General features: G+C 38.3%; 3 protein-coding genes and 1 non-coding gene across 6 annotated transcripts; 3 read left to right on the plus strand and 1 right to left on the minus strand.

Annotated features, from left to right (window-relative positions):
* Positions 1-1828: 1828 nt before the first annotated feature.
* aptx (aprataxin) lies at positions 1829-21841 on the minus strand. Of its 3 annotated transcripts, none has more exons than XM_057843281.1 (7): positions 21756-21841; positions 16166-16212; positions 15810-16076; positions 15201-15260; positions 14904-15130; positions 14636-14739; positions 1829-14331 (listed from the first exon to the last, which is right to left on the minus strand). In XM_057843281.1, exons 1-7 carry the CDS (start codon positions 21778-21780, stop codon positions 14153-14155), a joined length of 909 nt encoding a protein of 302 aa, XP_057699264.1. In that variant the 5' UTR covers positions 21781-21841; the 3' UTR covers positions 1829-14152. The 3 variants fall into 3 exon arrangements, with proteins under 3 accessions (XP_057699264.1, XP_057699262.1, XP_057699263.1); XM_057843279.1 differs by lacking the exon at positions 21756-21841 and adding an exon at positions 16460-21749; XM_057843280.1 differs by lacking the exon at positions 21756-21841 and adding an exon at positions 16460-21749 and having other exon boundaries at positions 1830-14331; positions 15819-16076.
* scpp1 (secretory calcium-binding phosphoprotein 1) lies at positions 4447-10205 on the plus strand. Its single transcript, XM_057843425.1, has 10 exons — positions 4447-4500; positions 4665-4709; positions 4929-4988; positions 5998-6054; positions 6152-6175; positions 6272-6337; positions 6473-6538; positions 6646-6708; positions 7744-8083; positions 8231-10205. The coding sequence occupies exons 1-10, from the start codon at positions 4447-4449 to the stop codon at positions 10045-10047; spliced, it is 2592 nt and encodes an 863-aa protein (XP_057699408.1). The 3' UTR covers positions 10048-10205.
* trnai-aau (transfer RNA isoleucine (anticodon AAU)) lies at positions 11450-11523 on the plus strand. The gene has a single exon. It is a non-coding gene; the product is annotated as a tRNA-Ile (tRNA).
* dnaja1 (DnaJ heat shock protein family (Hsp40) member A1) lies at positions 16686-25942 on the plus strand. The gene is made up of 9 exons (XM_057843278.1): positions 16686-17302; positions 17394-17545; positions 17645-17837; positions 17955-18059; positions 22279-22506; positions 22590-22704; positions 24671-24786; positions 24865-24965; positions 25061-25942. Exons 2-9 carry the CDS (start codon positions 17414-17416, stop codon positions 25292-25294), a joined length of 1224 nt encoding a protein of 407 aa, XP_057699261.1. The 5' UTR covers positions 16686-17302; positions 17394-17413; the 3' UTR covers positions 25295-25942.
* Positions 25943-26386: the final 444 nt, after the last annotated feature.

Raw genomic sequence — 26386 nt, forward strand, 5'->3', positions numbered from 1 at the left:
CATGCATTGTACGAAAAATATAATTACCTTGAATGCTCGTACAAATCACTCCTGAGACAATCCTTCCTGTTAGCATGCGGTACAGCTTTCGAACTTTTTCAACAAAAATCCGGCATTAGATCGCTGTGTGCGTGTGTTTGTGAATAGCTCTTCTTGATGTGGGCGGCCCCCTACTTGAATGCGAGGCGCAACGCATGACCGATCCAACCTGTCAATACCATTATGAAGTCTATGGTTTATGACAAAAATCATTTTGTGTCATCTGGCAAATAATCTCACTTTTGAATGGATTTAAAAGATTTGAGCTGGAGATAAATGGAGTTAGTGACATAACTTGCCAAATGACACTTAACTCATTCACTCCCAGCCATTTTCACCGGAGCAACCCCCTCGCTCCCGTCCGTTTGACTTGATTTTGACTGATTTTGCAAGGCCCACAGAAAATTCTGATCTATTGCTATATAAACATGAAACCCACCAAAAGAAAGATTAGACTCTCTTCTTTCAGCAGGAAATAAAAAGTTAATTCATATCTTTTTCCATTCTTTAGAAATCAGCATTAGAAAATAGCTTAGTTTGAGTAATTTTCCCATTTCTGATGAAAAAACAGAGAAATTGAGCTTTTTGTAAAAGTATACATTTCAAACTGCGGCCCGCGGCCCAAATACGGCCCGCCTCCACATTTGGTCCGGCCATTTTGAATTTTTTTTTTTTTTCCTCAATCGTGTTATTTATTTCCTGGCCTTTTCCTTGAAGAATTCAGAGAGGGTTATTTGGTTATTATCTATTTAATTAATAGTGTTTTTATTATTAATTATTATTATTATGTTATATTATTATTTTTATTTTATTTACTTTCATTCCGTGAAGAATCCAGAAAGGGTTATTTGATTGTGGCTTTCTGAAAAACAATAATGTTTTACATTTATGCACTTCTGCAATCGTCACACTTTTTCTGTTACAAACTGACCCCGGCCCCTCATCAGAGAAGGGAAAACCCTCACAGGAAAAAGTTTGGGGACCCCTGCTTTAACACATATTGCTAAAGGGAGAACAACGACCTATCTGCCAATATATACCAATATTTTTTATTTCTATTAGATAAATGTTTCAGTAAAATGTTACACATTCTTGTGTATTTGCCACTTATTGCCACAGTTAACATTGAGGCTTTGGGCCTCTTTTGATCTCGTTGTGAGTTTGTAAGGTTGTGACTTCTGATTAAACAAACTCGATGCCAATCAAAACGTTTGTTCTTTTTCCCCAAATTAGAATCGATAAGAGACTCGATAAAGAATCGAATTGTTAAGCAATATCGATAATGGAATCGGAATCGTAAAAATCCTATCAATTCCCATCCCTACATATAACTAAACTAACTGAGCGATGACGCTGTTGTGGCCGCGGCTGTATCGGCAGAGGGGGTAAATTTTTCCTTCATCACCGCCTTTCTCATCAAGATAGATTTTTTTTTAATCTTTCTTTTTTAGTGACCACTACCTCATAACAGAATTCACCTAGGGAACTTGTGTGGGGCATGTGCCTTGTGTTTTACATCGTTCTCCACATTTTTCTCACGCTTCTTACTTCTTCCAACTTCCGTTTCCTGACTATTTCTCTTCATTCATTTCCTTTCATGGTCCGATATGAGTTCTTACCAAATGCGCTACTGCCCTCCAGTGGCCAGTTTTATTGCTTTTAAATGGATTTCGAGCATTGTGCTTTGGAGCAAAGTTGCATCAGAACCTAGAGATGTCTCTTGTGAAAAAAAAATGTAAAATGTATAAATACGTTTTTGGTCCACTGAAACAATTAGAAATATAACGTATTTATACATTTTTGGGAGCAAATGTGTTAATGACATCTGTCATATGCATTCATTAATGCCCATGGTAGTGTCATGTCATAATTATGGCGGACTTTTGGCAGTCTTATGACGCCGCTGTCAAATAAAGTGTTACCTATTAACCCAATAAATCAACAAATAAGCCGCACTGGACTATAAAACTCAGGATTCAAAATGAGGGAAAAAAGTACCGGTTTATTAGAGCCGTGCAAAATTTCCGATTCTTAGATTATTCGCGATTCGGCCGTGGAAGATTTGAGAACGATTCACAAATGTCCAAATTCCGATTATTGAATTATACCAGGTAAAGCAGAAGTAAAACACAGTCAGTGCGGTCTTTGGGACGCAATGAGGAACGGACCGAGAGTAAATATCATGTTCAACTCATGCCATTAGATAAAAAAAAACAATCATACCTGACGACAGCCGCTACAAACAACGCCCAGTTGCTAGTTGCTACAAACATACGGCTACAGTAGATATCATATATATGTAGAACTAGATGCAAAATGACAGACGACGTCGGTGTTAAAACATTGAGCAGGGATGCGAAATGACAGACTTTCCGGCGAAAGTAAACAGCCGCTATCTTAAAGCAGTAGACCTCTCTAGAAGGCTCTGTTGTAGTGTACTTAATTAACTTTTTATCTAAAATACTCCTAAATCGGCAGAATCTTGTCTTGAATCTATCTTTAAATGATGAAATAGTTTTAAAACTTTGACAAAAGTAGAAGGGAAATTATGGAATAACGGGACTAATTTTAACAACTGTAACAGTTGATTCACAACATTAAATTAATTGAATGTTGTTTAAAGCTGCTGATACAGAATGGGGACTGGAGTTTTTTATTTACTGTTATTTTTGTATATTTGTTTACTGTTATATGTTAACTTGATACTGAAATAGTAGTTTGGCTTAGCCTGGGAGGATTTTTGAACAATTTTGGAACTAATGTACAAAACATAAAACTTTTTTTTTTTTTTTTTTAAAGGAGGGGGGTGCATCAATAATCGTCTTATAATCGAATCGGAGCCTCTGAATCGTAATCAAATCATTAGGTGCCCAAAGATTCCCAGCTCTACGGTTTATAGTCCAAAAATTACGGTAATCCATCGGTAATCCAACACACATTTCCAGCCTTCCCTGCCGTGCTTTTCTGGATGGGCAATCACAGCTATGATGTAAGTGAGGAAAAAAGAGCCAGCCTGGCTAAGTAGGGAGATAGCAATGTTGATGTTCTTCATACCAAGCAACGGCCAGATGCTACGTGTTTCAATCAGGTGTGTTGTCATGGTGAAGCAGCCACACGTTGTCCTGCCACAACTGTCAGAGCAAACATCACAGGTTGTCCTAATTGTCTATTTGCCGGTTTGGTCAGGGACAACAATTCTGGAGTAGGTCACAGGCTTCACATCAAAGAATGTGATCAACAGCTAATTGGACAACCTTGATTTGTTCGGCCTTGTGATCCTCAAACCATTTATGTGAATGTATGTGGCTGTTAATACATAAACCAGTGAAGTAATGAACATAAGGAATTCTACCTTGATAGTGAAGAATGAGTATTAAGACGGCACATTGACTAAGAACATTAAAATGTTATGAAACTAAGTATAAAGAAATTGTACTGTCCACTGAACTTCATCATCATAGAAAGACAGCGGTTTTTGGTAAAAGTGGTGAAAACATAAATTCACAGGAAACAACCATAACTTAGTCTGTGCCACGTTTCCGCTCTGGGTGGGCGAAGGGCACAAACACCGAAGGAACGTTAACCCTACGGTATAGTTTGCTCATCTGTATTTCATAAATGACAAGTGAGGGGGCAGAGTCTGGATTTAAGTAATAATCCATTTTATACCATATGTATTTTAATATATGTTGTTTTGGTTGACGTCTGGTTGAAAAAATGTTTTCTCTAACTTAATGTTCTATCATACTTTACAACGCTTGGTTTATTGGCATTTGGATTTAGTTTCAAAGAAAAAGTATGTGTATATGTGTGTTGTGTGCATGTGTGTGCGCATGTTTGTGGTGCGTCTTTTTGTGGTTTATGTGTGTAATCATCACCATCCCGCCAAAATGTGTTTCGAGCACAAATATACCTTGGCGTGTCCACAGAGGAGACATCCGGAAGGAAGTGATGTAACGAAAACATAATTTGGTTTGCATATATACAGTAGCTGTCGGGGTTTCCTACAGTATGTCCCTACCACCAGCTTGCAGCTCAGAATAGGCGCTGGCTTCTCGTCCTAGCTGTCACATACAAGTTGAAGCTCTGACAGCTTATCACTTTGGCATCTGATCGATACAGAAAGTTTTGATTGCTTCGATCCAGGTAATATTTTTAGCTATATTTTCTGTATTTTGGTTGGTTGAATGCATTGTTCTTAATTTTGAATTAATTCAGTCTTTTAACAATGTGTAACTAGATGTTGAATGTCTTTTTGAAAATTTGATGTAAATTGCATTGTTTTAGTTAGCTCTAATAATCATATTAATGTTATCTTTATTTTTTTTTGTATATTGTTTTTGTCACTGTAAATTGCAAGTTTGATTCAACTTTATAGTAATGAGAATTATACATTTGCATTACAGAATGAGGGTCATCGTACTCACGCTTTGCCTTATTGGGGCTGTATTTTCCAAACCTGTAAGTAAATATTTTGGAAAAATAAAAATAACAATTTTTTTTTTTAAATCTTGAACTTGTATTAGATATAATTTGTTGAATAGAATGTTGTCAATTTAATAGCTTGAGTACCTGTGATCAGTTGAAATAAATGTCAAATTGAATTTTTCTTTTTTTCCTTTTAGATTTCAATTAATGGAGTCGCAGAATCCAGTGAATCAAGTGAATCAGTGAGTGGTTTTTCTCCCCAACCTTTTCCTCTTTTTTAATGCATTTAACTTTAGAAATCCAACATCTCACTAGATTGATGGTGTAGAGATTATATTGTCTGCACTCTGCATTCTTGCAACCACATCTGCCCATAATTGCATCCAATCTTCAAAGAACGCCCAGGAGTAATGAGTGTCTTTAAATGTCTGTTTCTTTCTCCCCCTGTTTATTTCTTATAGGCCCAGAATGGAGGTTCTTATGTTGCACAACTCTATCAACATTCTGCATACCACCAACAGGTAATTGACTCAATTTAGATATGATTTTCTGCCATGTCTCTTCTTGATGATGAGTAGGGGGGAACTGTAATTGAAATTCTGGGAAGCAATACTAGTGCACCCACCTTGACTCCACATGTCAAATAATTCAACTTTTTTGCCTATCAGATTTCCTTTAATGAGTGTCATTTGAAAGTTAGCATAATCTACAATATGACAAATGTGAAAAACACCATTTTGTTTTAAGTGATTTATAACCTATGAAAATCATTGATTTGTTTTAAAGTGACAAGTATAATTATGACTGGGAATGCGAATGTTGGACACTTTGAAGCCACATTATTACAATTTTTCCCAAACAATTTGTTTATAATAGTTGTCATGTCAACTTTAGCTTTTTTAAGTAACTCATGATTAGGGTTGGGCATCAAGCATCGAGTATCGATGGGAACCGATTCTAACACTCCGATGCTCCCGGAATCGTTCCAATTTTTAAATTTTGATTCCATGTTTCGATGCCCTGACCGCCGAGCGGGAAAAAATTGCTCAAGTTCAAAGTTTAAACTTATGTTTATATACAAGTTAAAATTAGCCCTGTGAGAAGTCCATATAATTTTAAAAATCATAGAGAAGTTAAGACTTTAATATAAACCATTTAATTTTTATTTACCCTGCCTTTTTTTTGTTTTTTGTTTTTTTGTTTTTTTTTTTGACCCTGCCTCTTTAAAGAATCGGAATCGAGAATCATTTGGAACCGGAATCCAAACGTGGACTCGGAATCGGAACCAGAATCGTTAAATTTCAAACGATGCCCAACCCTACTCATGATCATAAGATGAAATAGAGAAGCATAGTTGGTTTCTTGAACTAGAAAAAAGCTAAATTAAAAGCTTTAAAAATTGTAAAATTGTCTTCTTCTATATACAAGAGCAATTAACCTGACAAGAACAAAGCACTAATTACGTAAATGTTAAAGATCATCATTAAAGGTCTTTTTTCTCTTTTCTTGCTTACTTTTCCCCCGTCTCAGAATGCAGGTTCGCATGATACACAGTCCTATCAACATCACCCCTACCATGATCAGCAGGTCATTACTGTCTCTATGTTTCAGTTGTGATTTTCTGCTGTTTAAGGCACTTTTTTGACATTTCCTTCTTTTTTTTTTTTTTTTTTTTTTGTTACAGAGCTCTGAAGAAAATCAACATCAAGTAAGAGTTTTTCAATAGCTCACAGTAATGAACCTTCGACAAATAAACTAGATGCTTGAGGGTATCATTAAATGTCTCTGTGTTAATTTCTTACAGTCTCAATCTGGAGGTTCAAATGATCCACAATCCCATCAACATTCCCCCTACCAGCACCTCCCACAGGTATTTAAGTCGGCACGTTGAGTGTTTTTACTGTTGCTGACAGTAATGAACTTTGAAAGAATGCAACAGGGTAATCATGTTGATGTTGATGTTAAAGTATATCATTAAATGTTTCTTTCTGTTAATCTCTTTCAGCCGCAAACTGAAGGCTCATATGATCAACAGTCTTATCAGCAGTACTTATACCAATACTACCAGCAGGTAATTTAGTCATAATCATAATTAATATTTTGTTTTTTTTAAGAGTTATCAACAAAGATGAGGTTAAAGAGCTTCATTTTGAATGTTTTTGTGTTCATTTCTCTCAGGCTTACAATGGAGATTCCTATGATCCACAATCCTATCAACATCACATCCAACAGTACCAAAAGGTGATTTATAGTATTCTATCTATAACTTAATGTGAGGCACACTGTTCAGAGGGTTAGACTGAAACCAGGCTCCAGCCTTCCTGTGTGCCATTTGCATGTTCTCCCCTTGCCTGCATTGGTTTTGCCACTCCGGTTTCCTCCCAAAATGTGCATTGTACGTTAATGATAGAGTCTAAATTGTCTGTTGTCTGTTGTTTTCAATGTGTGTATGAAAAGATGGAATGAAGGCAGAATTTTGAAATATTTTCTTTTGGCCAATTGCGCCGAAAAATCCCTTCACTTTGCTGAACTTAAGATGTTTGTCATATAGTCCATGGTTGTTTTTGTTCTTTTTTTAGCACTTTAATTGAATAGCAATTATTCTACATTGTGTCTTTTTTTATCTTATTGCATTTCCAGACTTATGTCTGACCATAATTCAAAATGGTTTTCACTTTTGTACATCCAAAGGACCCTTGTGTAAAACACATTCAATTCAGCAACGTAAATAGGGAGACGTTAAAATATTATCTTAGGAAAACTGTGGTTTCTGGGTAAAGTTAGAATACACTTGGTCATCTGTCATCAGTGGTTTACAACTTTTGATGTCTAATGTTTACTTATGTGGCTAGTTTATCATGCAAGCAGCATAGGTGTTGACTAAATAGAATGTTATAACCTAATATTTTTCAGGTTAATTTTCCTATCTAGGTTACATGTGTATGCGCTCCCTATTCTTTGAGTACTATACAGCTTACTTTCACATTCCATTGTTACAGTTTGTATTCTATTGTTAGAATTTAGTGAAGACTAAATTGTCTGTACGTTCTGTGTGAGTGTAAATAGCAGGCTAAATGTGCAGTCTATATTTGGGTACCAACCAGTCTACTTGGATAAGGTCCATTTTAAAACCCAGTCCCTTAAAAAAAAATGGCTGCATCTAGATCTATACTGCCATCTACACACCAAAAAGGAGAAATGCAAGCCACATGGTGGCAAACTAAAATCAAATAGAACCTATCAAGTAAGACAATTTTGTTTTTCTCTCTGCCTCAGGGTTGGGATCCAGCTTCTGCGAGTGCTGACAACCAGGTCGCAAGTCAGTCAGAGCCGCACACAGCCGATGTCAGTGAAACCACAAGTGAAGAAGGGGACAACGGAAACACAACTGACACTGCTGTCAAAGACGTGAGCACCAGCAGTGAGAGCAATGAGTTAAGTGACATAAGCCATGCCATCAAGGGCCAAGGGGAGAATCATGCAACTGACAAAAGTGACAGCATCAGCGACGAAACCAATCAAAACGTTGACAGCTCAAGTAGTGAAAGCACTGAGAGCAGTGACATCACTGAGGCCAACAAAAATGACAGCAACGAGTCAAACGAGACCTCTGGAAGTGGCACTAATGAGCCAAATCAAACCGATAATCAAAGTTATACTATCAAGAGCCAAATGGTAAAAGAAGTTATTTACAAAAGTGAGAACAACGGAGAACCTGATCAGACCATCAATGGAAATGACGGAACCAGCAGTCAGAGCACAGAGTCTAGTAAGGCCAGTGACAGCACAAGTAGTGAAACAAGTGACACTCATGACAGTCAAAGTGAGGAAAGCAATGAGGCTGACAACAACAGCGAGAGTGACAGCAATGAGAGCGCCGAGTCTGTACAGCCCAGCAGCACCCCCAGTATTGAAACCCATCAGACTGCTAGGGTCAGTGAAGTTAGATATGATATCAAGAGCTCAATAATAGGCGATGTAATTGAGAGCACTGAGAGCTCCAGTGAAGAAACCATTCAGACCAGCCTGAACATTGACATTACTAGCGACAACACCAAAACAAGCATGGCAAGTGACATCAGTGATATTGGTAAGGCCAGTGATAGCAGCGAGTCCAATGAAAGCACCAATAGTGACAGCAATGGCTCAAGTCAAACCGATGATAAAAGTTCTACCATCACGAGCCCACTGGTGAATTACGTCATTTACAAAAGTGGGAGCATCAATGGGCAACCTGGTCAGACCAACGAGGGTATCGACGGAACCAGCAGTGAAAGCAGTGAGACCAGTATGGCTAGCAACAGCACAAGTAGTGAAAGCAGTGAAACAAAAGGAGCTGGTGACAGTTCAAGTCAAGAAAGCAACGAGGCAGACAACAGCAGCGAGAGTGCCAGTAATGAAAGCACCGAGTCCAGTCAGGACAGTAACAACCCCAATACTGAAACCCATTTGACTGATAAGGTCACTGAAGTAAGTTTTGCCATCAAGAGTTCGCTGGTAAATGATTTGATTGACAACAGTGAGAGCGCCAGTGAAGAAACAACTCAGACGAGTGACATCAGCAGCAATGGAAGTGTGAATCCTGAGATCAGCGAAATAATCAAGTCCAGCGAAAGCAGCGAATCCAACGAGAACATCAGTAGTGACAGCCATGGATCAAGTCAAACCGATGACCAAAGTTATACCATCAGAGCACCATTGGTTAATAAAGTTATTTACAAAAGTGGAAGCAATGGTGCGGAAGCCGGTCTGACCAACGTAGGTGGTGACAAAACCAGCAGTGAAAGCAGTGAAACAATTGACACTCATGACAGCAAAAGTCATGAAAATAAAGAGGCAGACAAGAGCAGTCAGAGTGCCAGTGATGAGAGCACAGAGTCTGTTGAGGTCAGTAATGGTGAAACCCATGAGACAGCTAAGGTCAGTGAAGTAAGCTATTCAATTAAGAGCTCACTGGTAAGTGATGTGATTGACAGCAGTGAGAGTAGTGAAGAAATCGCTCAAACCAACATGACAGGTGGTATAACCAGTAACGACAGCAGTGAATCTAGTGACACCAGCAGCCATGAAAGCAGTGGATCCAGTGATATCAGCATTCCTAAAAACAGTGGACTCACCAAGGCCAGTGACATCACCAGGCATGAAAGCAGTGAATCAAATGAGACTACCAGTGGAGCCAGCAAGGACGGTGACTCAACCAGTCTTGAAAGCAGTGAGTCCAGTGATACCTCAAGTCATGAAAGCAGCCAATCCATCGACAACACCAGTGAGGAAAACAATGGAACCACTAAAGATAGTGACTCCCCTAGTGATGAAAGCAGTGAATCAAATGAGACTACTACCGAATCCACCAAGAACAGTGACTCATCCAGTCATGAAAACAGTGAAACCAGCAAGGCCAGCAACAGTCATGAAAGCAATGAGATTCACCAAAGCAAAGGCGTCGCATGTAATGATGCGAATGAAAGCTGCGAGAGCGAAGAATATTTCTTTCAGGACATAGGCGATGACGCCCACTACACGGTGGATCATCTCATGGTGCTAGATGAAGATGAGATGGAGTTACGCTTGCGGAGATGACCTCACATAAAAAGTTCCCCGCAATACCTTTAAGACTGTAGAAAAGCTGTTTGAAGGTATTAAATGGACCATAAGCTATTTCTATTTCTACTTCTGAATGTTGATCGTGGCATCATGTTACTGTGTTTACTGAAAATATTTTGTACTTATATTTACCTGACTGCAGTGTATCCATGTAGTTAACTGCATTTGATGTGTTTTATAAAAATAAATCTTTAATTTTTAATTTTTTTGTCTATTCTTTCAAGGAAAAAAATGTGTCGTGCTGTTTCCCAGTTACACTTTGATGTTAACCAGTATGTTGTGTTAGGTATGAGGCGGGTATATCAATATGTTTAATATTAAATGTTTAAACATACTGTTTTTTTTTACTAGATAGGATTTGGAAAGGGTACTACAGTGACACCAAATGTTTACAATCAGTTCACAAACAAAAACGTTACAGCTATTTTCTGTATTTTTGGGGGGGGGGGGGGTAACAGTGTAACAGTCACGTGTATTCTCTTGGGTTCCAAGTGGAATCTGATCTTAAATGGCTAAAAAAAATACATCACTTTTTTGCTTCTACATCACTTTTTTGCTTCTCAATATTTTCAAATGAAATTGAACTGAAAACTGATTGCACATGGCTATTAAAAAGGGACAAACGTTATGGTTCCTCAATATTTTCAAGTGGAATTTTCAAGACAGCGACAACAAAAAAATGATTCTTTTTGTTTTGTTACAATAGCAAAGATAATTACTGTTTTTCAAGTGAAAACTGACCCCAAATCACTGAAAATTACAATTGTTTCTCAATATCTTCACGTGAAAATTTCAGAACAGCGGGAATACCTAATTTTGTTGTATAAAAGAATATTTATGCAATATTCATTCTTTTTCATATTCAATATTGCATTATGTTATTAATATTGAGTTTTTATTTATACTCTTGAATGAAATTAACGCATTATTGTTTAAATTAATTAATAAGGATGAATGTATTTTGATCAACCAATTTTAAGAAAAATATCCGCATTTGAATTGAATCATTTGTTTAGTGCATTATTTCTTGATGGACGTAAAAGTAGTATTAGATGATCATGACAACCAAACGTTTACTTTAAACAAATTGCTTCTGGGGGGTAAAAAAAAAAAATTATAAGAAAAATTTTAAACTCCATCCCACCTGGCACTTCAACTGCAACGTCATCTTGTTATTGCGGAAGACCCAGGAGAAGACCCTTCACATGCCGAAATGGCGTAGCCTTTTTACCCGTTTCTGATTATATCTACCCATAGCATTTGAAAATGTATTATTGAAAGCGTTTTAGCTTCTTTGCATCTGATGAGTGAGATTTTTTTATTCTCTTGACCTGGTCATACGAATGTTTAAAAATTTATGACCAACTAATGATGACGTGGCCGGTTAGCTCAGTTGGTTAGAGCGTGGTGCTAATAACGCCAAGGTCGCGGGTTCGATCCCCGTACGGGCCAAAGCTTTTTTTTCCGTCATAACTTGCTTTAACCGTTTGATTAGCCGCACTGTAACATAGTTATAACAGCTATTACTGTTACACAAATAAATGTCCGCGGTGTACACTCACATGGCCACTTTATTAGGTCTACCCGTTATATTCCGACCGCCTTGTTTTTATCATTTGGACGTCTAGCGCCATCAATTGCATGCAATAACAAAAAGACAAATCAACTTTAATGTTACTTGGGGCCATATATCCAGTATGTGTGTTTTTATTAAGTTAAATTAATTTTAGTTTTCATGAATATTGGATTAAACTTTAATTTATTTATAATTCATAAAAATTTAAAAATACAATGTTTTAAATGACCAAAAATTGTCACTTGCCCTATAAAGAGTTGAAGAAGGTCTTTAAATGTCAACTTTTGAATAGCTGTCCACTGTAGTGACCACTGTCCCCAAGAGGTTTAATGCGTTACTTAAGAAAGTACATTAAATGTTCAGACAACTGTATAAACATTAAAAAAAAAAAAAAAAAAAACATTGCCTACTCATCAAAACACATAAGTCCAATTGAATAGGGAAACATATTCAGTGACCAAGTAGGAAGATACACGCTTCTTTTAATCTAAACGAAAGGTTTACAAAAAAAAAAAAATTTTTTAAATGAAAAAGCAGAAAGATGATGTACATATACTATGTCGGATCCAGGCCCGGAGTGACTAATCGGGAGCTTCTGGACGATTCCCGAAGGGCCGGCCGGCCAGATGGGCCGGTCCGGGTTTTGTTAAAAAAAAAAAAAAATTACAGTGTTATAATTTTTTGCCTGGTATTTATTTATGACAGTGTCACTGAGTATAACTTACATTCTGTTACCGCTGTCCCTGTGGGCCGTCTTAAAAAAAAAAATATATATATATATATATATAGTTTTTTTTTTTTCCAGTCTCAACCTCACGTGTGCAGACGAAAAATACAGCGTGCAGCTCCGCCCCCTAATTGTAGCCTGTATTGAGCCAAATTAGCTGCTATCTCGGTGCTCGGATGGATAAAAAGAGCAAGGGTGGCGCTGAAAAATAAGAATTAAAAAGAGAAAAGCACTTGTGAAAGAATCGGCAAAATGCGCGAAAATAGCCAATTTTTTTCATGCAACGACCTTGCTGCCTCAAACTACAGAGGATTACAACGAAAATGGTAAGGCCAGATGGCGAATAAAATGCAACTTGCACCGTGTGATACGACAATATGTAATTGTGGAAACTTTGGCTTCTTGTAGCACCTCACAAGAGATATGTATAGGAGCAAGCATTAGCCAAAATGAACACAGCACAGGTGTAGAGCTGGAAGGTAGGATTGCCATGTCGTTCAGCGAGTGAAAATTAGAATTAATATAATCAATTACGTGGCGTTTTTAAAGTGGAAATAGAAAATGGATAATAGTATCATTAGAAGTTGTTACAATGTGCAATACGTATTCCTTATTTTTCATATTGTTATGTTGCTATGTTTGTTTTATCTGTAAGCACTCATTTTGTTAATATTTGATGTTGCAGAAAAGGTCTTATTTTGTAATTTATTTTAAGGCTGTCAAAATTATCACGTTAACGGGCGGTAATTAATTTTTTAAGTTAATCACGTTAAAATATTTGACGCAATTAACGCACATGCCCTGCTCAGACAGATTTAAATGACAGTACAATGACATGCCCACTTGTTGTGTTTTATGGAGTTTTGCCACCCTCTGCTGGCGCTTGGGTGCGACTGATTTCATAGGCTTCAGCACCCATGAGCATTGTGTAAGTAATTATTGACATCAACAATGGCGGGCTACTAGTTTATTTTTTTATTGAAAATTTTACAAATTTTATTAAAATGAAAACATTAAGAGGGGTTTTAATATAAAATGTCTATAACTTGTACTAACATTTATCTTTTAAGAACTACAAGTCTTTCTATCCATGGATCGCTTTAACAGAATGTTATGAATGTTAATGCCATCTTGTTGATTTATTTTTATAATAAATACAGTCCTTATGTACCGTATGTTGAATGTATATATCCATCTTGTGTCTTATCTTTCCATTCCAACAATAATTTACAGAAAAATGCGGCATATTTTATAGATGGTTTGAATTGCGATTAATTACGATTAATTTTTAAGCTGTAATTAACTCGATTAAAAATTTTAATCGTTTGACAGCCCTAATTTATTTTTCAAATGTATCATTTAATATGGTTTTTTTTAAATCCATTTTTAAATTTGTTCAAAATATGTTTTGTTGCACTTGTTAAAATAAAGCCACCTTGTTAAACAACCATTACCTGCACTGAATTGGAATACACAGAATTACAGTACACGGCTTTAGAGAACACTGAACTCAACACGTGTATGCATAATGACATTATTTTAAATGAGTGGGCCGGTCTGAGGCATGAAATTCCAGGGCCGAAAATGAGTCCCACTCCGGCCCTGGTCGGATCCTTGAATATACATTATGTCCAGGTCAACTTAAATGTCTCAATAGTTATAATAATAAAAGTTAGCTGCAGCATATCCCAGCTGACTGATCAAGAGGCATGGTAGACACTAGACTGGTTGTCAATCCCAGGAGTCTCATATTGAATCTATAAACATGTGAAGTGTGACTATGTTGCATCTGAGGTAGTACTCTCAGCTGATAAATGGGACTTGAGATGTTGCTTCAAAGCTGGTATAGTGGGAAGTTCCTTTTGACAAATGTGGCAACGCAGAGGTAGCTTCAACATTTCACTGGTGCCTTCTTTAACTGTTACCTTTCCATCAGTTTCAAGCATATGGATGACATCTGCAGAGAAAACACAAAAAAGAAAAAGTAACCTCTTTTGCTAATTTAAAAGGGACAAAGGCAAAATTAAGCAGGTAAAATCATTCCTGCACTGAGAAGCATGCGTGAAATTCTTCCAAGGATTATTTGAACATTAAATCACCAGTGCAGTTGACAATATTTTCAGAATTATCACAAAAATTGTTTTCTTAACAATTTTGCACCGTAAGAATCCCTGCAAGTGGCAATTCGGGTATGCTAACACAGCGCTGAGCCAAAACCAATTGTGTATAATAGGATTAAAAATATTTACAAGCAACAGTACCTTGAGACTGGATGAAATAGTCTGTTGTGAATGAGTTCCAGTGCTTTTTGTTCTTTAAGCAAGGAGAATCAAAGTCTTGGCTGATCACGTGTAGGTGCACATGACTGCAAATATAAGAAAATCACAAATTTGCATGTGTGTTATATGTGTGTGTCTGCCAAGATTCTAACAATACAATGGTTATGCTAGTCTTTCTATAAGAAAGATATTATTGTGGGTACCCACTACCCTACCTATGAGAAAAAAAAACAATTAAATCTTGAATTACCTCATACTGGGGATGGCATGGTAGCCGCTGCGAAAGTTCAGGGATTTCGCATGCGGGCACTGTTTAACCATCTGGTCAGCCACTTGGTGCATGTGTTTAACCAGGCTGCAGTGCTCATCCCGTAGCGCCTTCAGGCTAGGAATAGATTCCCAAGGGAGGACCAGCCAATGGTAACGTGCCTTGGGGTATTTGTCCTTGATTACGACTACTTTATCATCCTTATACACCTAGAAGAATTGAGAGTATGTAAATTAATAATACAAACTCTGTTTTATTTAGTCATTATATTTTAAGCACCTGCATATTAGGGTCGTGCATCGAAGTTTTCAACCCTTGGCTCCAATGTCCAACATTTTCCTGCAACATATTATTTATTTTGGTTTTCTGCACTATCCTAACACAATTCCTTGAATAAACATATTTTGCCCATTAATTGCTAGGTGCATCATCATAAGGCCTACGTTTTCCCAGACCAGAAAAAAAAATCCTAAATATATAATTACATATTAGATTTTCACAGTAAAGATCACTGTACAATAAACATTACAACAACACATACTATCAGCTCAACTATCAGTAAGGCTTAAATTAAAAAAAAATAAAATAAATACTGTGTATTTTATAAATATCTGATGTATGCAGTGTACAACACAACACATTTTCAAAGTGAACTGAGAAGAAGAAACTCCAGATCTGATGTCAAAACAAAAATGTGCCTCACTGGAGTGGTCATAAACCCAATACATGTACGGTACTGGCCACTACATAAGATTGTAAGCAGTCATTAATAAATATCAACGATGCTTCTATCCATTTTTATTAAATTTAAGAATTATTTCAAATATATAATAGGTTAAAAGAAAAAAGTTAACAGATCAACATAACATTTACAATTCTAGGTCTCACATTGATCACCTTCGACACTTGTGTTTTGACAGGACGAGGCGATTGTTCTGTTTTTTTGGCTGTTTTTACACTGGGAACATCTGGACAGCCTTCTTTTTCATTTGAAGAAGTATCATGAGGTCTCTTACAACTACTAGGATTCTCTGTGAACTTCACAGTGTATGGGTACATAGCATTGACAAAGTGCAGCAACTGGCCAGGTTTCATCAGGACTTCCTTCCCCTGACCCACCATCTCAGAGTCGATGGAGGTGGGGTTTGCACCCAGCTTTGAAATAAAGAATAAAGAAATTCAGTATTCAGACCCAGCAAAGAGTTTGTATTCAATTTGCAATGAGTTGTTTGTCTTTCTCTTACCTGTTTAACAATGACAAAACCTTTGCTGCAGTCTGCTTTTAACTCAACTAGGTGAGAGGGGATTGGGTAAAGTTTGCAATTAATAATTTGAATATATTACATTTATACTAGCCTAGTTCAAGTTTGATGTTAAGTAAAGTACTAGGTTACAAGAGTCGAATATTTTTCATTTATGCAAATCGGATTACAGCATTTGGGGATTCAAAACTAAATCTTGGATTGGGTTATTTACAATAAACCGTAATCATCTAATATGTAGGATAACGTTAGCTCAAGTGAAACTATAGTATTTACCTTGTTCCCTGGAGCATTTTTTGTCTTTAATGGTAGTTTCGGGCCCACGACCCAAGATAACTGATTGAAGGTGAGGAAGCAGAATAGGTTTGTGCGTTTCTTCCTGACTGATAAACCTACAAATTGACATTTTATCATTATATTTGAACTAAATTATAAATTAGTCCGGTTAGCAAACAAGCCCACGCTTGCTTTGTTGACCGGTGAGGTCGCTTGATAATGACGTCATTGCAGTTCTTGCCCCATGGCAGAGAAAATTCTGGAATTTGAAGTCTTCGCTTGACTTTTTGGCGGCGTCAACGTGTTGCTTCCCCTTAGGTTGGAACGTGTTGTTGGTTACATGAGTGCACGCTTCGTAAATGTTGGCGTATTAATTCCGCTAATTGGTTCATTTTAAAAGTATTGCCATCGTATCTCTCGTATCCTGGTTAGCATATTAGCCTTAGCTACCAGGCTAACGTAGGCAGGCCCCGAGAAACGAAACCTTGGGAATAGTTTGACTATGCTACGTTGTTACAAGTTCGCCACTTTTAAATATTAGTTGACAAGTCAATTTTCTTGTTTTCGATTGAGTTTATTTGCGAATATTCATTTTCCCCCAAGTATGGCAAATGGCAGCATTTAAGACTTGTCATTCGTTTTAGTTGAATGTGTTTCGTTTTTCCTAAGGTGTCATTTTCGTTTTAGATTTTGACAAACACTAAAGACGGCACATAGCCGATCATTGCGATCAATTCACGGGGACAGTTTTGTGACACGTGTTTCTCTACAGCGTTTGATTTAACGTTAAAATAAATGTCAAATTAGGATTTGGCCACTCCTTTGACTCTTTTCATTTTAAAAGTAAGTATCTATTGATCTATTTGAGGCTGAAAGTGTATTATGTCGTAAAACGACTTGTACATAATTGTCTTGTTATCTCTGATTTGCCAAGGTTATCATCTCAAGGTAAACATGGTGAAGGAAACGGGTTTCTATGACACGTTGGGTGTAAAACCAAATGCAACTCCCGATGAACTAAAAAGGGCTTACCGCAAACTTGCTTTAAAATATCATCCGGACAAAAATCCGACAGAAGGCGAGAAGGTAAGTAAACAATTTGAACAAAATACAAATTTGTGTCATGGCAGATTGACCCCATCAGGCATGTCATCATATCTAAAGAGTATTTTCAATCATTTGTAGTTCAAACAAATCTCACAAGCATACGAGGTCTTGTCAGATGCCAAGAAAAGGGAGATTTATGACCGTGGAGGAGAAAAGGCCATAAAGGAAGGTGGACCAGGTGGTGGCAGTGGAGGAGGAAGCTTTGCATCACCGATTGACATCTTTGACTTGTTTTTTGGAGGCGGGAGTCGGATGCACAGAGAAAGAAAAGGTGGAGATACAGAATATAGAAATCTTCAAATTCTGAATCACAGTTGTATTAGTATTTTTATCCAAATGTGTTGTGATCGTTTTAAATATAACTACTAATTTGGTCTTCCCACTGCAGGCAAAAACATAGTTCATCAGATTTCAGTAACACTGGAAGATCTTTATAATGGAGTCACAAGGAAACTCTCAGTCCAGAAGAATATGGTGTGTGAGAGATGTGAAGGTATGTCTTAACACACACAACTAGTTCATTGTTAATTTAGGAAAGGACCGCCATCCATTTATCCTATTGCGAACTATCGATCGATCGCACCACAAGTAAAATCTTTTCCTAAGGCACAAAAACGACAAGAACCCCACAATGATCAACCATTCTATGGAGTTGGATTAACACATAACTCGTTTATTGTGCATTGTTATGTAGCTTTAAAGTGCATACGACAGGATAAAAAAAAAAAAGTCTTAAATAGCATTATTATGTGAATTAGAATCATATTTTGAGACGATTCGACTATATACAACAATTTGGCAAAGTGCAGATGACGAGAAATTAAGTCTTTTAATCTGCTGTTTAGCCACGCCTACCATTATAGGGCTCTAGCGTCATACTCAATTATTTTTCACCAACTGCTAAATAAATGGTATGGTCATGACAAATAACAGTCTTGTGCTGAATGGAATATGAAATATTAAAAATGCATTTATTCAGTACAACATGGCAAAATTACTCCATAATGGTCAAATCTGTGGACTTCACCTTTACTGTCGCACCTCTCGAACGATATTTTATGCCACCATAGTTAATCCGGCTTTTGTCATTTCCCCACCCCGGCTCCGGAGAATGTAAACAAACCAAGAGGCGTGACAGCTAGCCAACATGCTAACCCACAGGTGCCAAACCGATTCCAGAAAGGGCCTAGTTGGTGCAGGCTTGCTTTCCAACCTAAGAAGAGGACACCTTTTCATCAATTAGATCTTTTACATGTGTAATCAGTTAAACTTTGTCAGGTGCTGCTTGTTTCAGCAGGAAGTTCATTGGTTAAACTCTGCGCGTTATCGGTTGGAACAAAATCCAGCACCCACTAGGCCCTTTCTGGGATCGGTTTGACACTTAATGAACCGAGTGATGTCTCTAAGTCTTATTTTCGCTTTTCGAAGTGAAAAATCACACAAAACTAGCCCGGATCATGTCACACGGCGGTGGGTTTTTCGACTGTCTTCGCCGATCGGCAACCTGCCTGGCTGCTGGCAAGTTGGAGCACGTCGTTCCCCTGCTGCGGGCAGAGGGCTCGTTTGTGGGGAAGCAGCTGGACAATGACCGCAGGACAAACCGGCCGACGTTTGAGGAGCGTGTAGCTGCCACATGGTCAACATGAATATGGCGTAAATGCTTTACTGCATAATACATATGTAATGTATATATTTTCCCCAAGTGGGAGCTTCCATGATCCTAATAAATTTAATAATAATTTAAAAAAATATTATACAATTTTATATACATATATATTAATTATTTTATTAAATAAAAATGCACGTTGATACGACGCACATAAAGGCAACTTCCATTAAAAAATCGTTAGAAAGTTGTATGGATTTACAATCCGCTAGCTTGTTGTTTCTTAAAATTACACTTGGGTGACGGCGCTTCAAGTGTTGGTTCATAGCCGACGTGCTACCGTGGTATGCGAGCTCAGTTTAGCAAAGAGTACACACGGTGTCACCCTCCATATTTTCCTTGAAATAATTCCAGGCTCTGGCTATTCTGGTCCGCTTTTTTGGCTTTATGCCGCTTTCACGTGTTACCAATTCTGCCCTTTTTGGTAATTGGCGGTGTTTTCAACTCCTTGCCGTAGTGAGGAGTGAACCACCGATTCATTTGGCTCGTTGTCGTTGGTTCGTTCGATTTCCTCCTCAGGAAGGCGGCGGCGTGCATAAAAACACCGAGAGGTGTCGGATGGCTCTTTATAGACCCTACCCACGTGACGTCACAACTCAGCCCTCCTGACTGGTGCCGCCCAATTGTCCGTCAACACATCGTGTTTACCTGTTACGGCTACGTACATTCCTCCTATTTACGGCGTGTTTTTCTGCTCGTTAACATTAATAATCAAAATGGTGAAGGCGTGTGTGGCGGTCGGTTGCAATAACAGAGAAGATAGACGGAGAGACTTGAAGTTCTACCGGATTCCGAGAGACCCGGAGAGGAGAGAGCGAGATGGGCTGCTGCAATTCGACGAGACAACTGGGCTCCAAACGATTACCACAGATTATGTAGTAGTCATTTTATATCTGGTAAGATGCATTTAATATATATTTAGAGGATTTTGGGCTGACAACCACAATTAAGATCATTGCTAGGCTAATCGCCGACAACATACACGTATGTATGTAGTGAGAGTGCTATCGCTAAACCATATAAACATTAAAAGCCCTAGCTCCATTGACAAATGACATGAAATACATTAGACTTGACAGTGGATGTTGGCAAGAACAAAAGATTTTGAATTGAAAATTTCGTAACTCACCTTTCCAAGCACAAGATAGATTCCTGCCGAATTTTCGTGTACGAGGACCTGTTTCACCCAACCAGCAACGAAGTATTTATAAGCCTCCAAGCTCTTAAAGTTTTTCAAACTTTCGTGAGAATAGGCTGATTTTGTGTGGACAAGATAGTTGTAAATATCAGGGTAGCTAGCAGATGTCAGGCGAAGACAGCGGGTCGAAAAACATCGATTTAGGCATCAAATATGGATCTGGCGAATGGATAAACTGAAGCTTTTCCACATAACGCCTTTTATGCAACGCATCCAGTGAGTTTACGGCATCCGAAAGCACCGGGTCTTCCATGAAATGCATTATAAATTGCTCGATCAATTGAGACCATTGATAATACAGACACAAAATGACGGACAAGGGGGCGGAACAATACAGCGATCACGTGATTTTGTGACGTCGGTGGGGGATGCAGCCACTCAACTCCGCGCTACCCGCGAACTTTTCCAACTCACCGATCTCACTCCCTTTCTCGCTCGCCCACTTTCTTCCTATTTGCTCAATCTGACAATGCCGGTCACATTGAAATAACAGCAGCCCCCTTGGGGGTGCCAGTAACAACCGCTTGCATCGCGAGCGCCCGCCATTCTAAACTTTATCCGCATGTAATTTTTTTTAACCCGTCATTGCCCGTCGACGCATTTACGTCATCAATGACGTCGACAACGTCGACTAGTCGGGACAGCTCAACTGTATTGTAAGATGCTGACCCGGGTGACGTCACATTCGCATTCCTCTTTAAAACAGGAAGTTATTCCTTTTCATGGCGCGGGATTAAAAAAATTGAAGAAATAAAACGATCGCTTCCACACACATCCAAGCGGTTCCTTTCATTCAGGAGCATAAAATACTGCGTGAAATATGAAATAAACATGCTTTTTGGTGTCATACGTACTTTAAATAGTCAAAACTGTCAAGAGTCTTTATTACGTACTAGAGCTGAAACGATTACTCGAATAATTCGGGTAACTCGATTTTAAAAATTGATCAAGGCATTTTCTCCGCCTCAAGGAATCGTTTGATATTGCCAGCTCTGAGCATGACGTTTTGCCCGGACAACTTTTAATGCAGCTCAACGCGCTGACGTCACATGCGTAGAGGAAGAAGGGAGAGCTCTTTCAGTGCCATTGACCATGATGGATGTCCAATCATGTTACTCTCAAAAACTAAAATTAAATTAGCTTGTCACTAGTAGACAGACAACGCCTTTCATCGTCAATGGCATACATTGAGTTAAAGGGTTATATCTGACCTCGAATCACACACAAACATTGTCCAGTATGAAGCAAACAACAAAGATTATTTTCATCAAACTGTGCCTACATTGGGGGAAAAAAATTATTGATAAATGATTGTTATAACATACCAGTGGCACGTCTGGGCTTCTTCATTCTAGGTTTAATAATTCGACTAGACTTCTGTCGCTCGTGTCTGATGACTTAGATAACTAAGATTACCTCTTTGGTCCTTTGCTGACATGCCATACCTAACAAAGCTTTATGACATCGTGTTATTAATGAGAGAATTTTCCGTCACATCTTTAATTTTTGATGTAATGGTAGATATTTAAATGAAAAAACAATGTTTACAATATGCTTATTCATAGATTTTTACAGTAAACAAGGCAGGAAAATATCTACAGCACCCTTCACAATTAATGGCAAGATCTGTTCTTTAGCTTATAATAAATCCATCTTTTTTTCCCTCTAAATAAAAAGGAACAAAATGAACATGAGTAAAAGCTAATCATTCAAGTGAATTTATTCAGTGGGTGAAAATCCCACAAATTATTTTGCGTCAATTTGACATTAAATCATCTTTGCCACAACTGTTGGCAGCGTACCACACAAATTAAACTTTTAACGGTTTGTTTAATATGCCCTCGCCAGGTCGCGGCAGTCGTAAAGGGGCAGCCCAGATGTGCATGTCGTGCCACGGTACAGGCATTCAGGTGCGTGTACACCAGCTGGTCCCAGGTATGGTCCAGCAGGTGTCCACAGTGTGCCACGGCTGTCATGGCCAAGGACAGCGAATCAGCCAAAAGGACCGCTGCAAAGCGTGCGCGGGTCGGAAGATCCTGCGTCAGAAGAAGATTCTGGAGGTCCATATTGACAAGGGTGAGAATGAATGCAGAATGAAACTGGATGTATCTCTGAATTGAGAGGTGTTCTCCAATGAAGCCAAATGTGTCATTGTACAGGAATGAGAGATGGTCAGAAGATAGTGTTCCATGGGGAGGGAGACCAAGAACCAGGCCTTGAGCCAGGTGACATCATCATTGTCCTGGACCAGCAAGAGCATCCACGTTTCACCAGGTAGCATTTTCACTTTTAACCATCCCGTTATTTATGCAGAATGAAGAGTAGTAGTTTATCACATGATATATGATACAGGGTGATTCAAAAAGAATGTGCCAAAACCCATTCCTGTCAACCTGAGGCCGTTGGCAATCTTACAAATAGTAATGTATGCCCTTACAAATTGGTGACTAATCTTACAACGTTTTATATATATACAGTGCCTTGCAAAAGTATTCGGCCCCCTTGAATCTTGCAACCTTTCGCCACATTTCAGGCTTCGAACATAAAGATATGAAATTTTATTTTTTTGTCAAGAATCAACAACAAGTGGGACACAATCGTGAAGTGGAACAAAATTTATTGGATAATTTAAACTTTTTTAACAAATAAAAAACTGAAAAGTGGGGCGTGCAATAATATTCGGCCTCCTTGCGTTAATACTTTGTAGCGCCACCTTTTGCTCCAATTACAGCTGCAAGTCGCTTGGGGTATGTTTCTATCAGTTTTGCACATCGAGAGACTGACATTCTTGCCCATTCTTCCTTGCAAAACAGCTCGAGCTCAGTGAGGTTGGATGGAGAGTGTTTGTGAACAGCAGTCTTCAGCTCTTTCCACAGATTCTCGATTGGATTCAGGTCTGGACTTTGACTTGGCCATTCTAACCCCTGGATACGTTTATTTTTGAACCATTCCATTGTAGATTTGGCTTTATGTTTTGGATCATTGTCCTGTTGGAAGATAAATCTCCCTCCCAGTCTCAGGTCTTGTGCAGATACCAACAGGTTTTCTTCCAGAATGTTCCTGTATTTGGCTGCATCCATCTTCCCGTCAATTTTAACCATCTTCCCTGTCCCTGCTGAAGAAAAGCAAGCCCAAACCATGATGCTGCCACCACCACGTTTGACAGTGGGGATGGTGTGTTCAGGGTGATGAGCTGTGTTGCTTTTACGCCAAACATATCGTTTTGCATTGTGGCCAAAAAGTTCAATTTTGGTTTCATCTGACCAGAGCACCTTCTTCCCCATGTTTGGTGTGTCTCCCAGGTGGCTTGTGGCAAACTTTAAACGAGACTTTTTATGGATATCTTTGAGAAATGGCTTTCTTCTTGCCACTCTTCCATAAAGGCCAGATTTGTGCAGTGTACGACTGATTGTTGTCCTATGGACAGACTCTCCCACCTCAGCTGTAGATCTCTGCATTTCATCCAGAGTGATCATGGGCCTCTTGGCTGCATCTCTGATCAGTTTTCTCCTTGTTTGAGAAGAAAGTTTGGAAGGACGGCCGGGTCTTGGTAGATTTGCAGTGGTCTGATGCTGCTTCCATTTCAATATGATGGCTTGCACAGTGCTCCTTGAGATGTTTAAAGCTTGGGAAATCTTTTTGTATCCAAATCCGGCTTTAAACTTCTCCACAACGGTATCTCGGACCTGCCTGGTGTGTTCCTTGGTTTTCATAATGCCCTCTGCACTTTAAACAGAACCCTGAGACTATCACAGAGCATGTGCATTTATACGGAGACTTGATTACACAAGTCAACACATGCATCTGCAGAAAAAAAAACAGGATTTAGCAGGGGTTATAGCTATCAGAGTGCTTATTACACATATTAATTTTGAATTATCTTTTTACAAATTTGAAAAAAAGGTTTCATTCGGACCTTCTTTTTCCAAATTTTGGGATTCTCTGATAATTGCTTCATGTTGCAGGTATTTAAGGGTTAAGTGTTCCAAAATATTTTTGGGAATTAATAAGAGTCATTGATAATTTCATTGCTAAATTAGGGGAAAAAAGGGGGGGAAATTAGGTTAGTTGACTAATCGTAAAAATAGTCTGCTGACTAATCGGGAGAAAATCCACACCCTTCTCACCTTTTTAACCCCTTACCCATTTTCATGTCCGGACTAATGAACGTGCAGTGTTTAGTTGGGGAGGCGGTAATCCCCAGGTTTACTCCCATTCTCATTTGTAATTGTCCTTCCAGGAAAGGAGAGGATTTGACCATGTGTATGGAGTTACAACTGGTGGAAGCTTTATGCGGTTTCCAGAAGCCTGTCCAGACACTTGACAACCGAACTCTCCTTGTCACCTCCCATCCAGGTCAGAACCAGACTGTTTTTTTTTTCTTCTTCTTAACAAAAATAAAGTAATGCATCTAAGACTATATATTCTTAACAGGGGAACTGATCAAACCCGGTGAGACAAAGTGCGTATGGAATGAGGGGATGCCAATGCACCGTCGGCCATTTGAGAAAGGCAGACTCATTATTCACTTTTCGGTAAGCGAGCGACATGTGTGTACAATATCAATCAAGTTTGACCTAATCTCATGTAAAAAAAAAAAAAAAAAAAAAAAAAAACTCCTTTCCTCCAGGTGGTGTTTCCCAAATCCAATTTCCTCCCAAATGAGAAGTTGAAGGAGCTTGAGAGTTACCTTCCAGTGAAAGTGGGCGCGGAGCAACCTGAGAGCATGGACGACGACCTCTACATCTACGCTGACCTTGAAGACTGTGACCTCAGCAACAGGAAACGGCACAGGCATCAGCACTACTACATGGATGAAGATGACTATGCCAGCACCGGAGGTGTTCAGTGCCAGACGTCTTAAACAAAAACAACCTTACATTCCATGATCTAAAATTAAGCGCCTTTTTAGAGATCTCATGCACTTTTTTTTTCTTTTGTTACTTTTCTCAAATTGAGGTGAACCACAAAACTGTTGATTGTGACCATTTTTTTGGAATTGATCTGATGGACTTCGTTGTTGCTGCTACCATGTGACAAAAGGTAGAGGGCAAAGAAAGTTCTGTGTTTCCCGGTAATTTCATAATGCAGGAGCATTTGTTCATGTAAAATGCCAATACAAGAATTACCTTTTATAGTGTTATTGAATCACTTGCTGTTGTGAACATCTTGTCAATTACCTGTTCAATCCTGTGTGTGTTTAAATTGGAGTGTGCATGCTGACTTTATTTTAATACATTTCTGCTATTTTACCCTTTTCAAAGGGCTATTTTCTAAACATTTCTTAATCTAGAAACTGACAAAACCAAGAAATACTATATCTTTTAACTAGTTTACTGGAATTTTGATGGTTAACAGGAGTTACATGATAATTTACTGCCATGTCAATTGTGATTTTTGTACGCACGCTTAAAGGGGAAAGATTTTTTAATGGAGAGAAAAAAGCCAGGCTTTCTATTGTTCCATGAGTTTAGGTTTCTGACATTTTAGTTTAGTTTTTTTTTTTTTTTTTTTTTTGGGGGGGGGGGGGGGGGGGGGTAGTAAATGTTTGTTACAATATCACCCTGAAACATGAGAATGTTTACCTTTGTGAACAACATCTCGAAGTTAACGTGACCAGTTTTCATTACAAGTGTTTAAAAGCTAGCAACTCATCCATTTTGTCTGTTGTCGTGTAACTGTTTTTGACTGCAAATGCCACGTTGATAGGTGGGGCTGCAGGTGCGCACCTCTTACCTCAATAAATGTCTTAAGGAACGTTGGCAAGTGTGGAAAATCAGATATATTCTTATTAAAATAGTTTAACATCTGAAATGCATATAAAATTTCAACTTTTTCATAGACATTGCTTTGGAATTTTGGAATTTTCAAACGTATACTAACGAGTCAAATTCAGATCAATTTGGACAATATTGAAATCATTAGAAATACTATTACTGATTCTGAATTCACAAAA

This window comes from Corythoichthys intestinalis, chromosome 8 (genome assembly GCF_030265065.1).
Source record: "Corythoichthys intestinalis isolate RoL2023-P3 chromosome 8, ASM3026506v1, whole genome shotgun sequence".
Lineage (NCBI taxonomy): Eukaryota > Metazoa > Chordata > Actinopteri > Syngnathiformes > Syngnathidae > Corythoichthys > Corythoichthys intestinalis.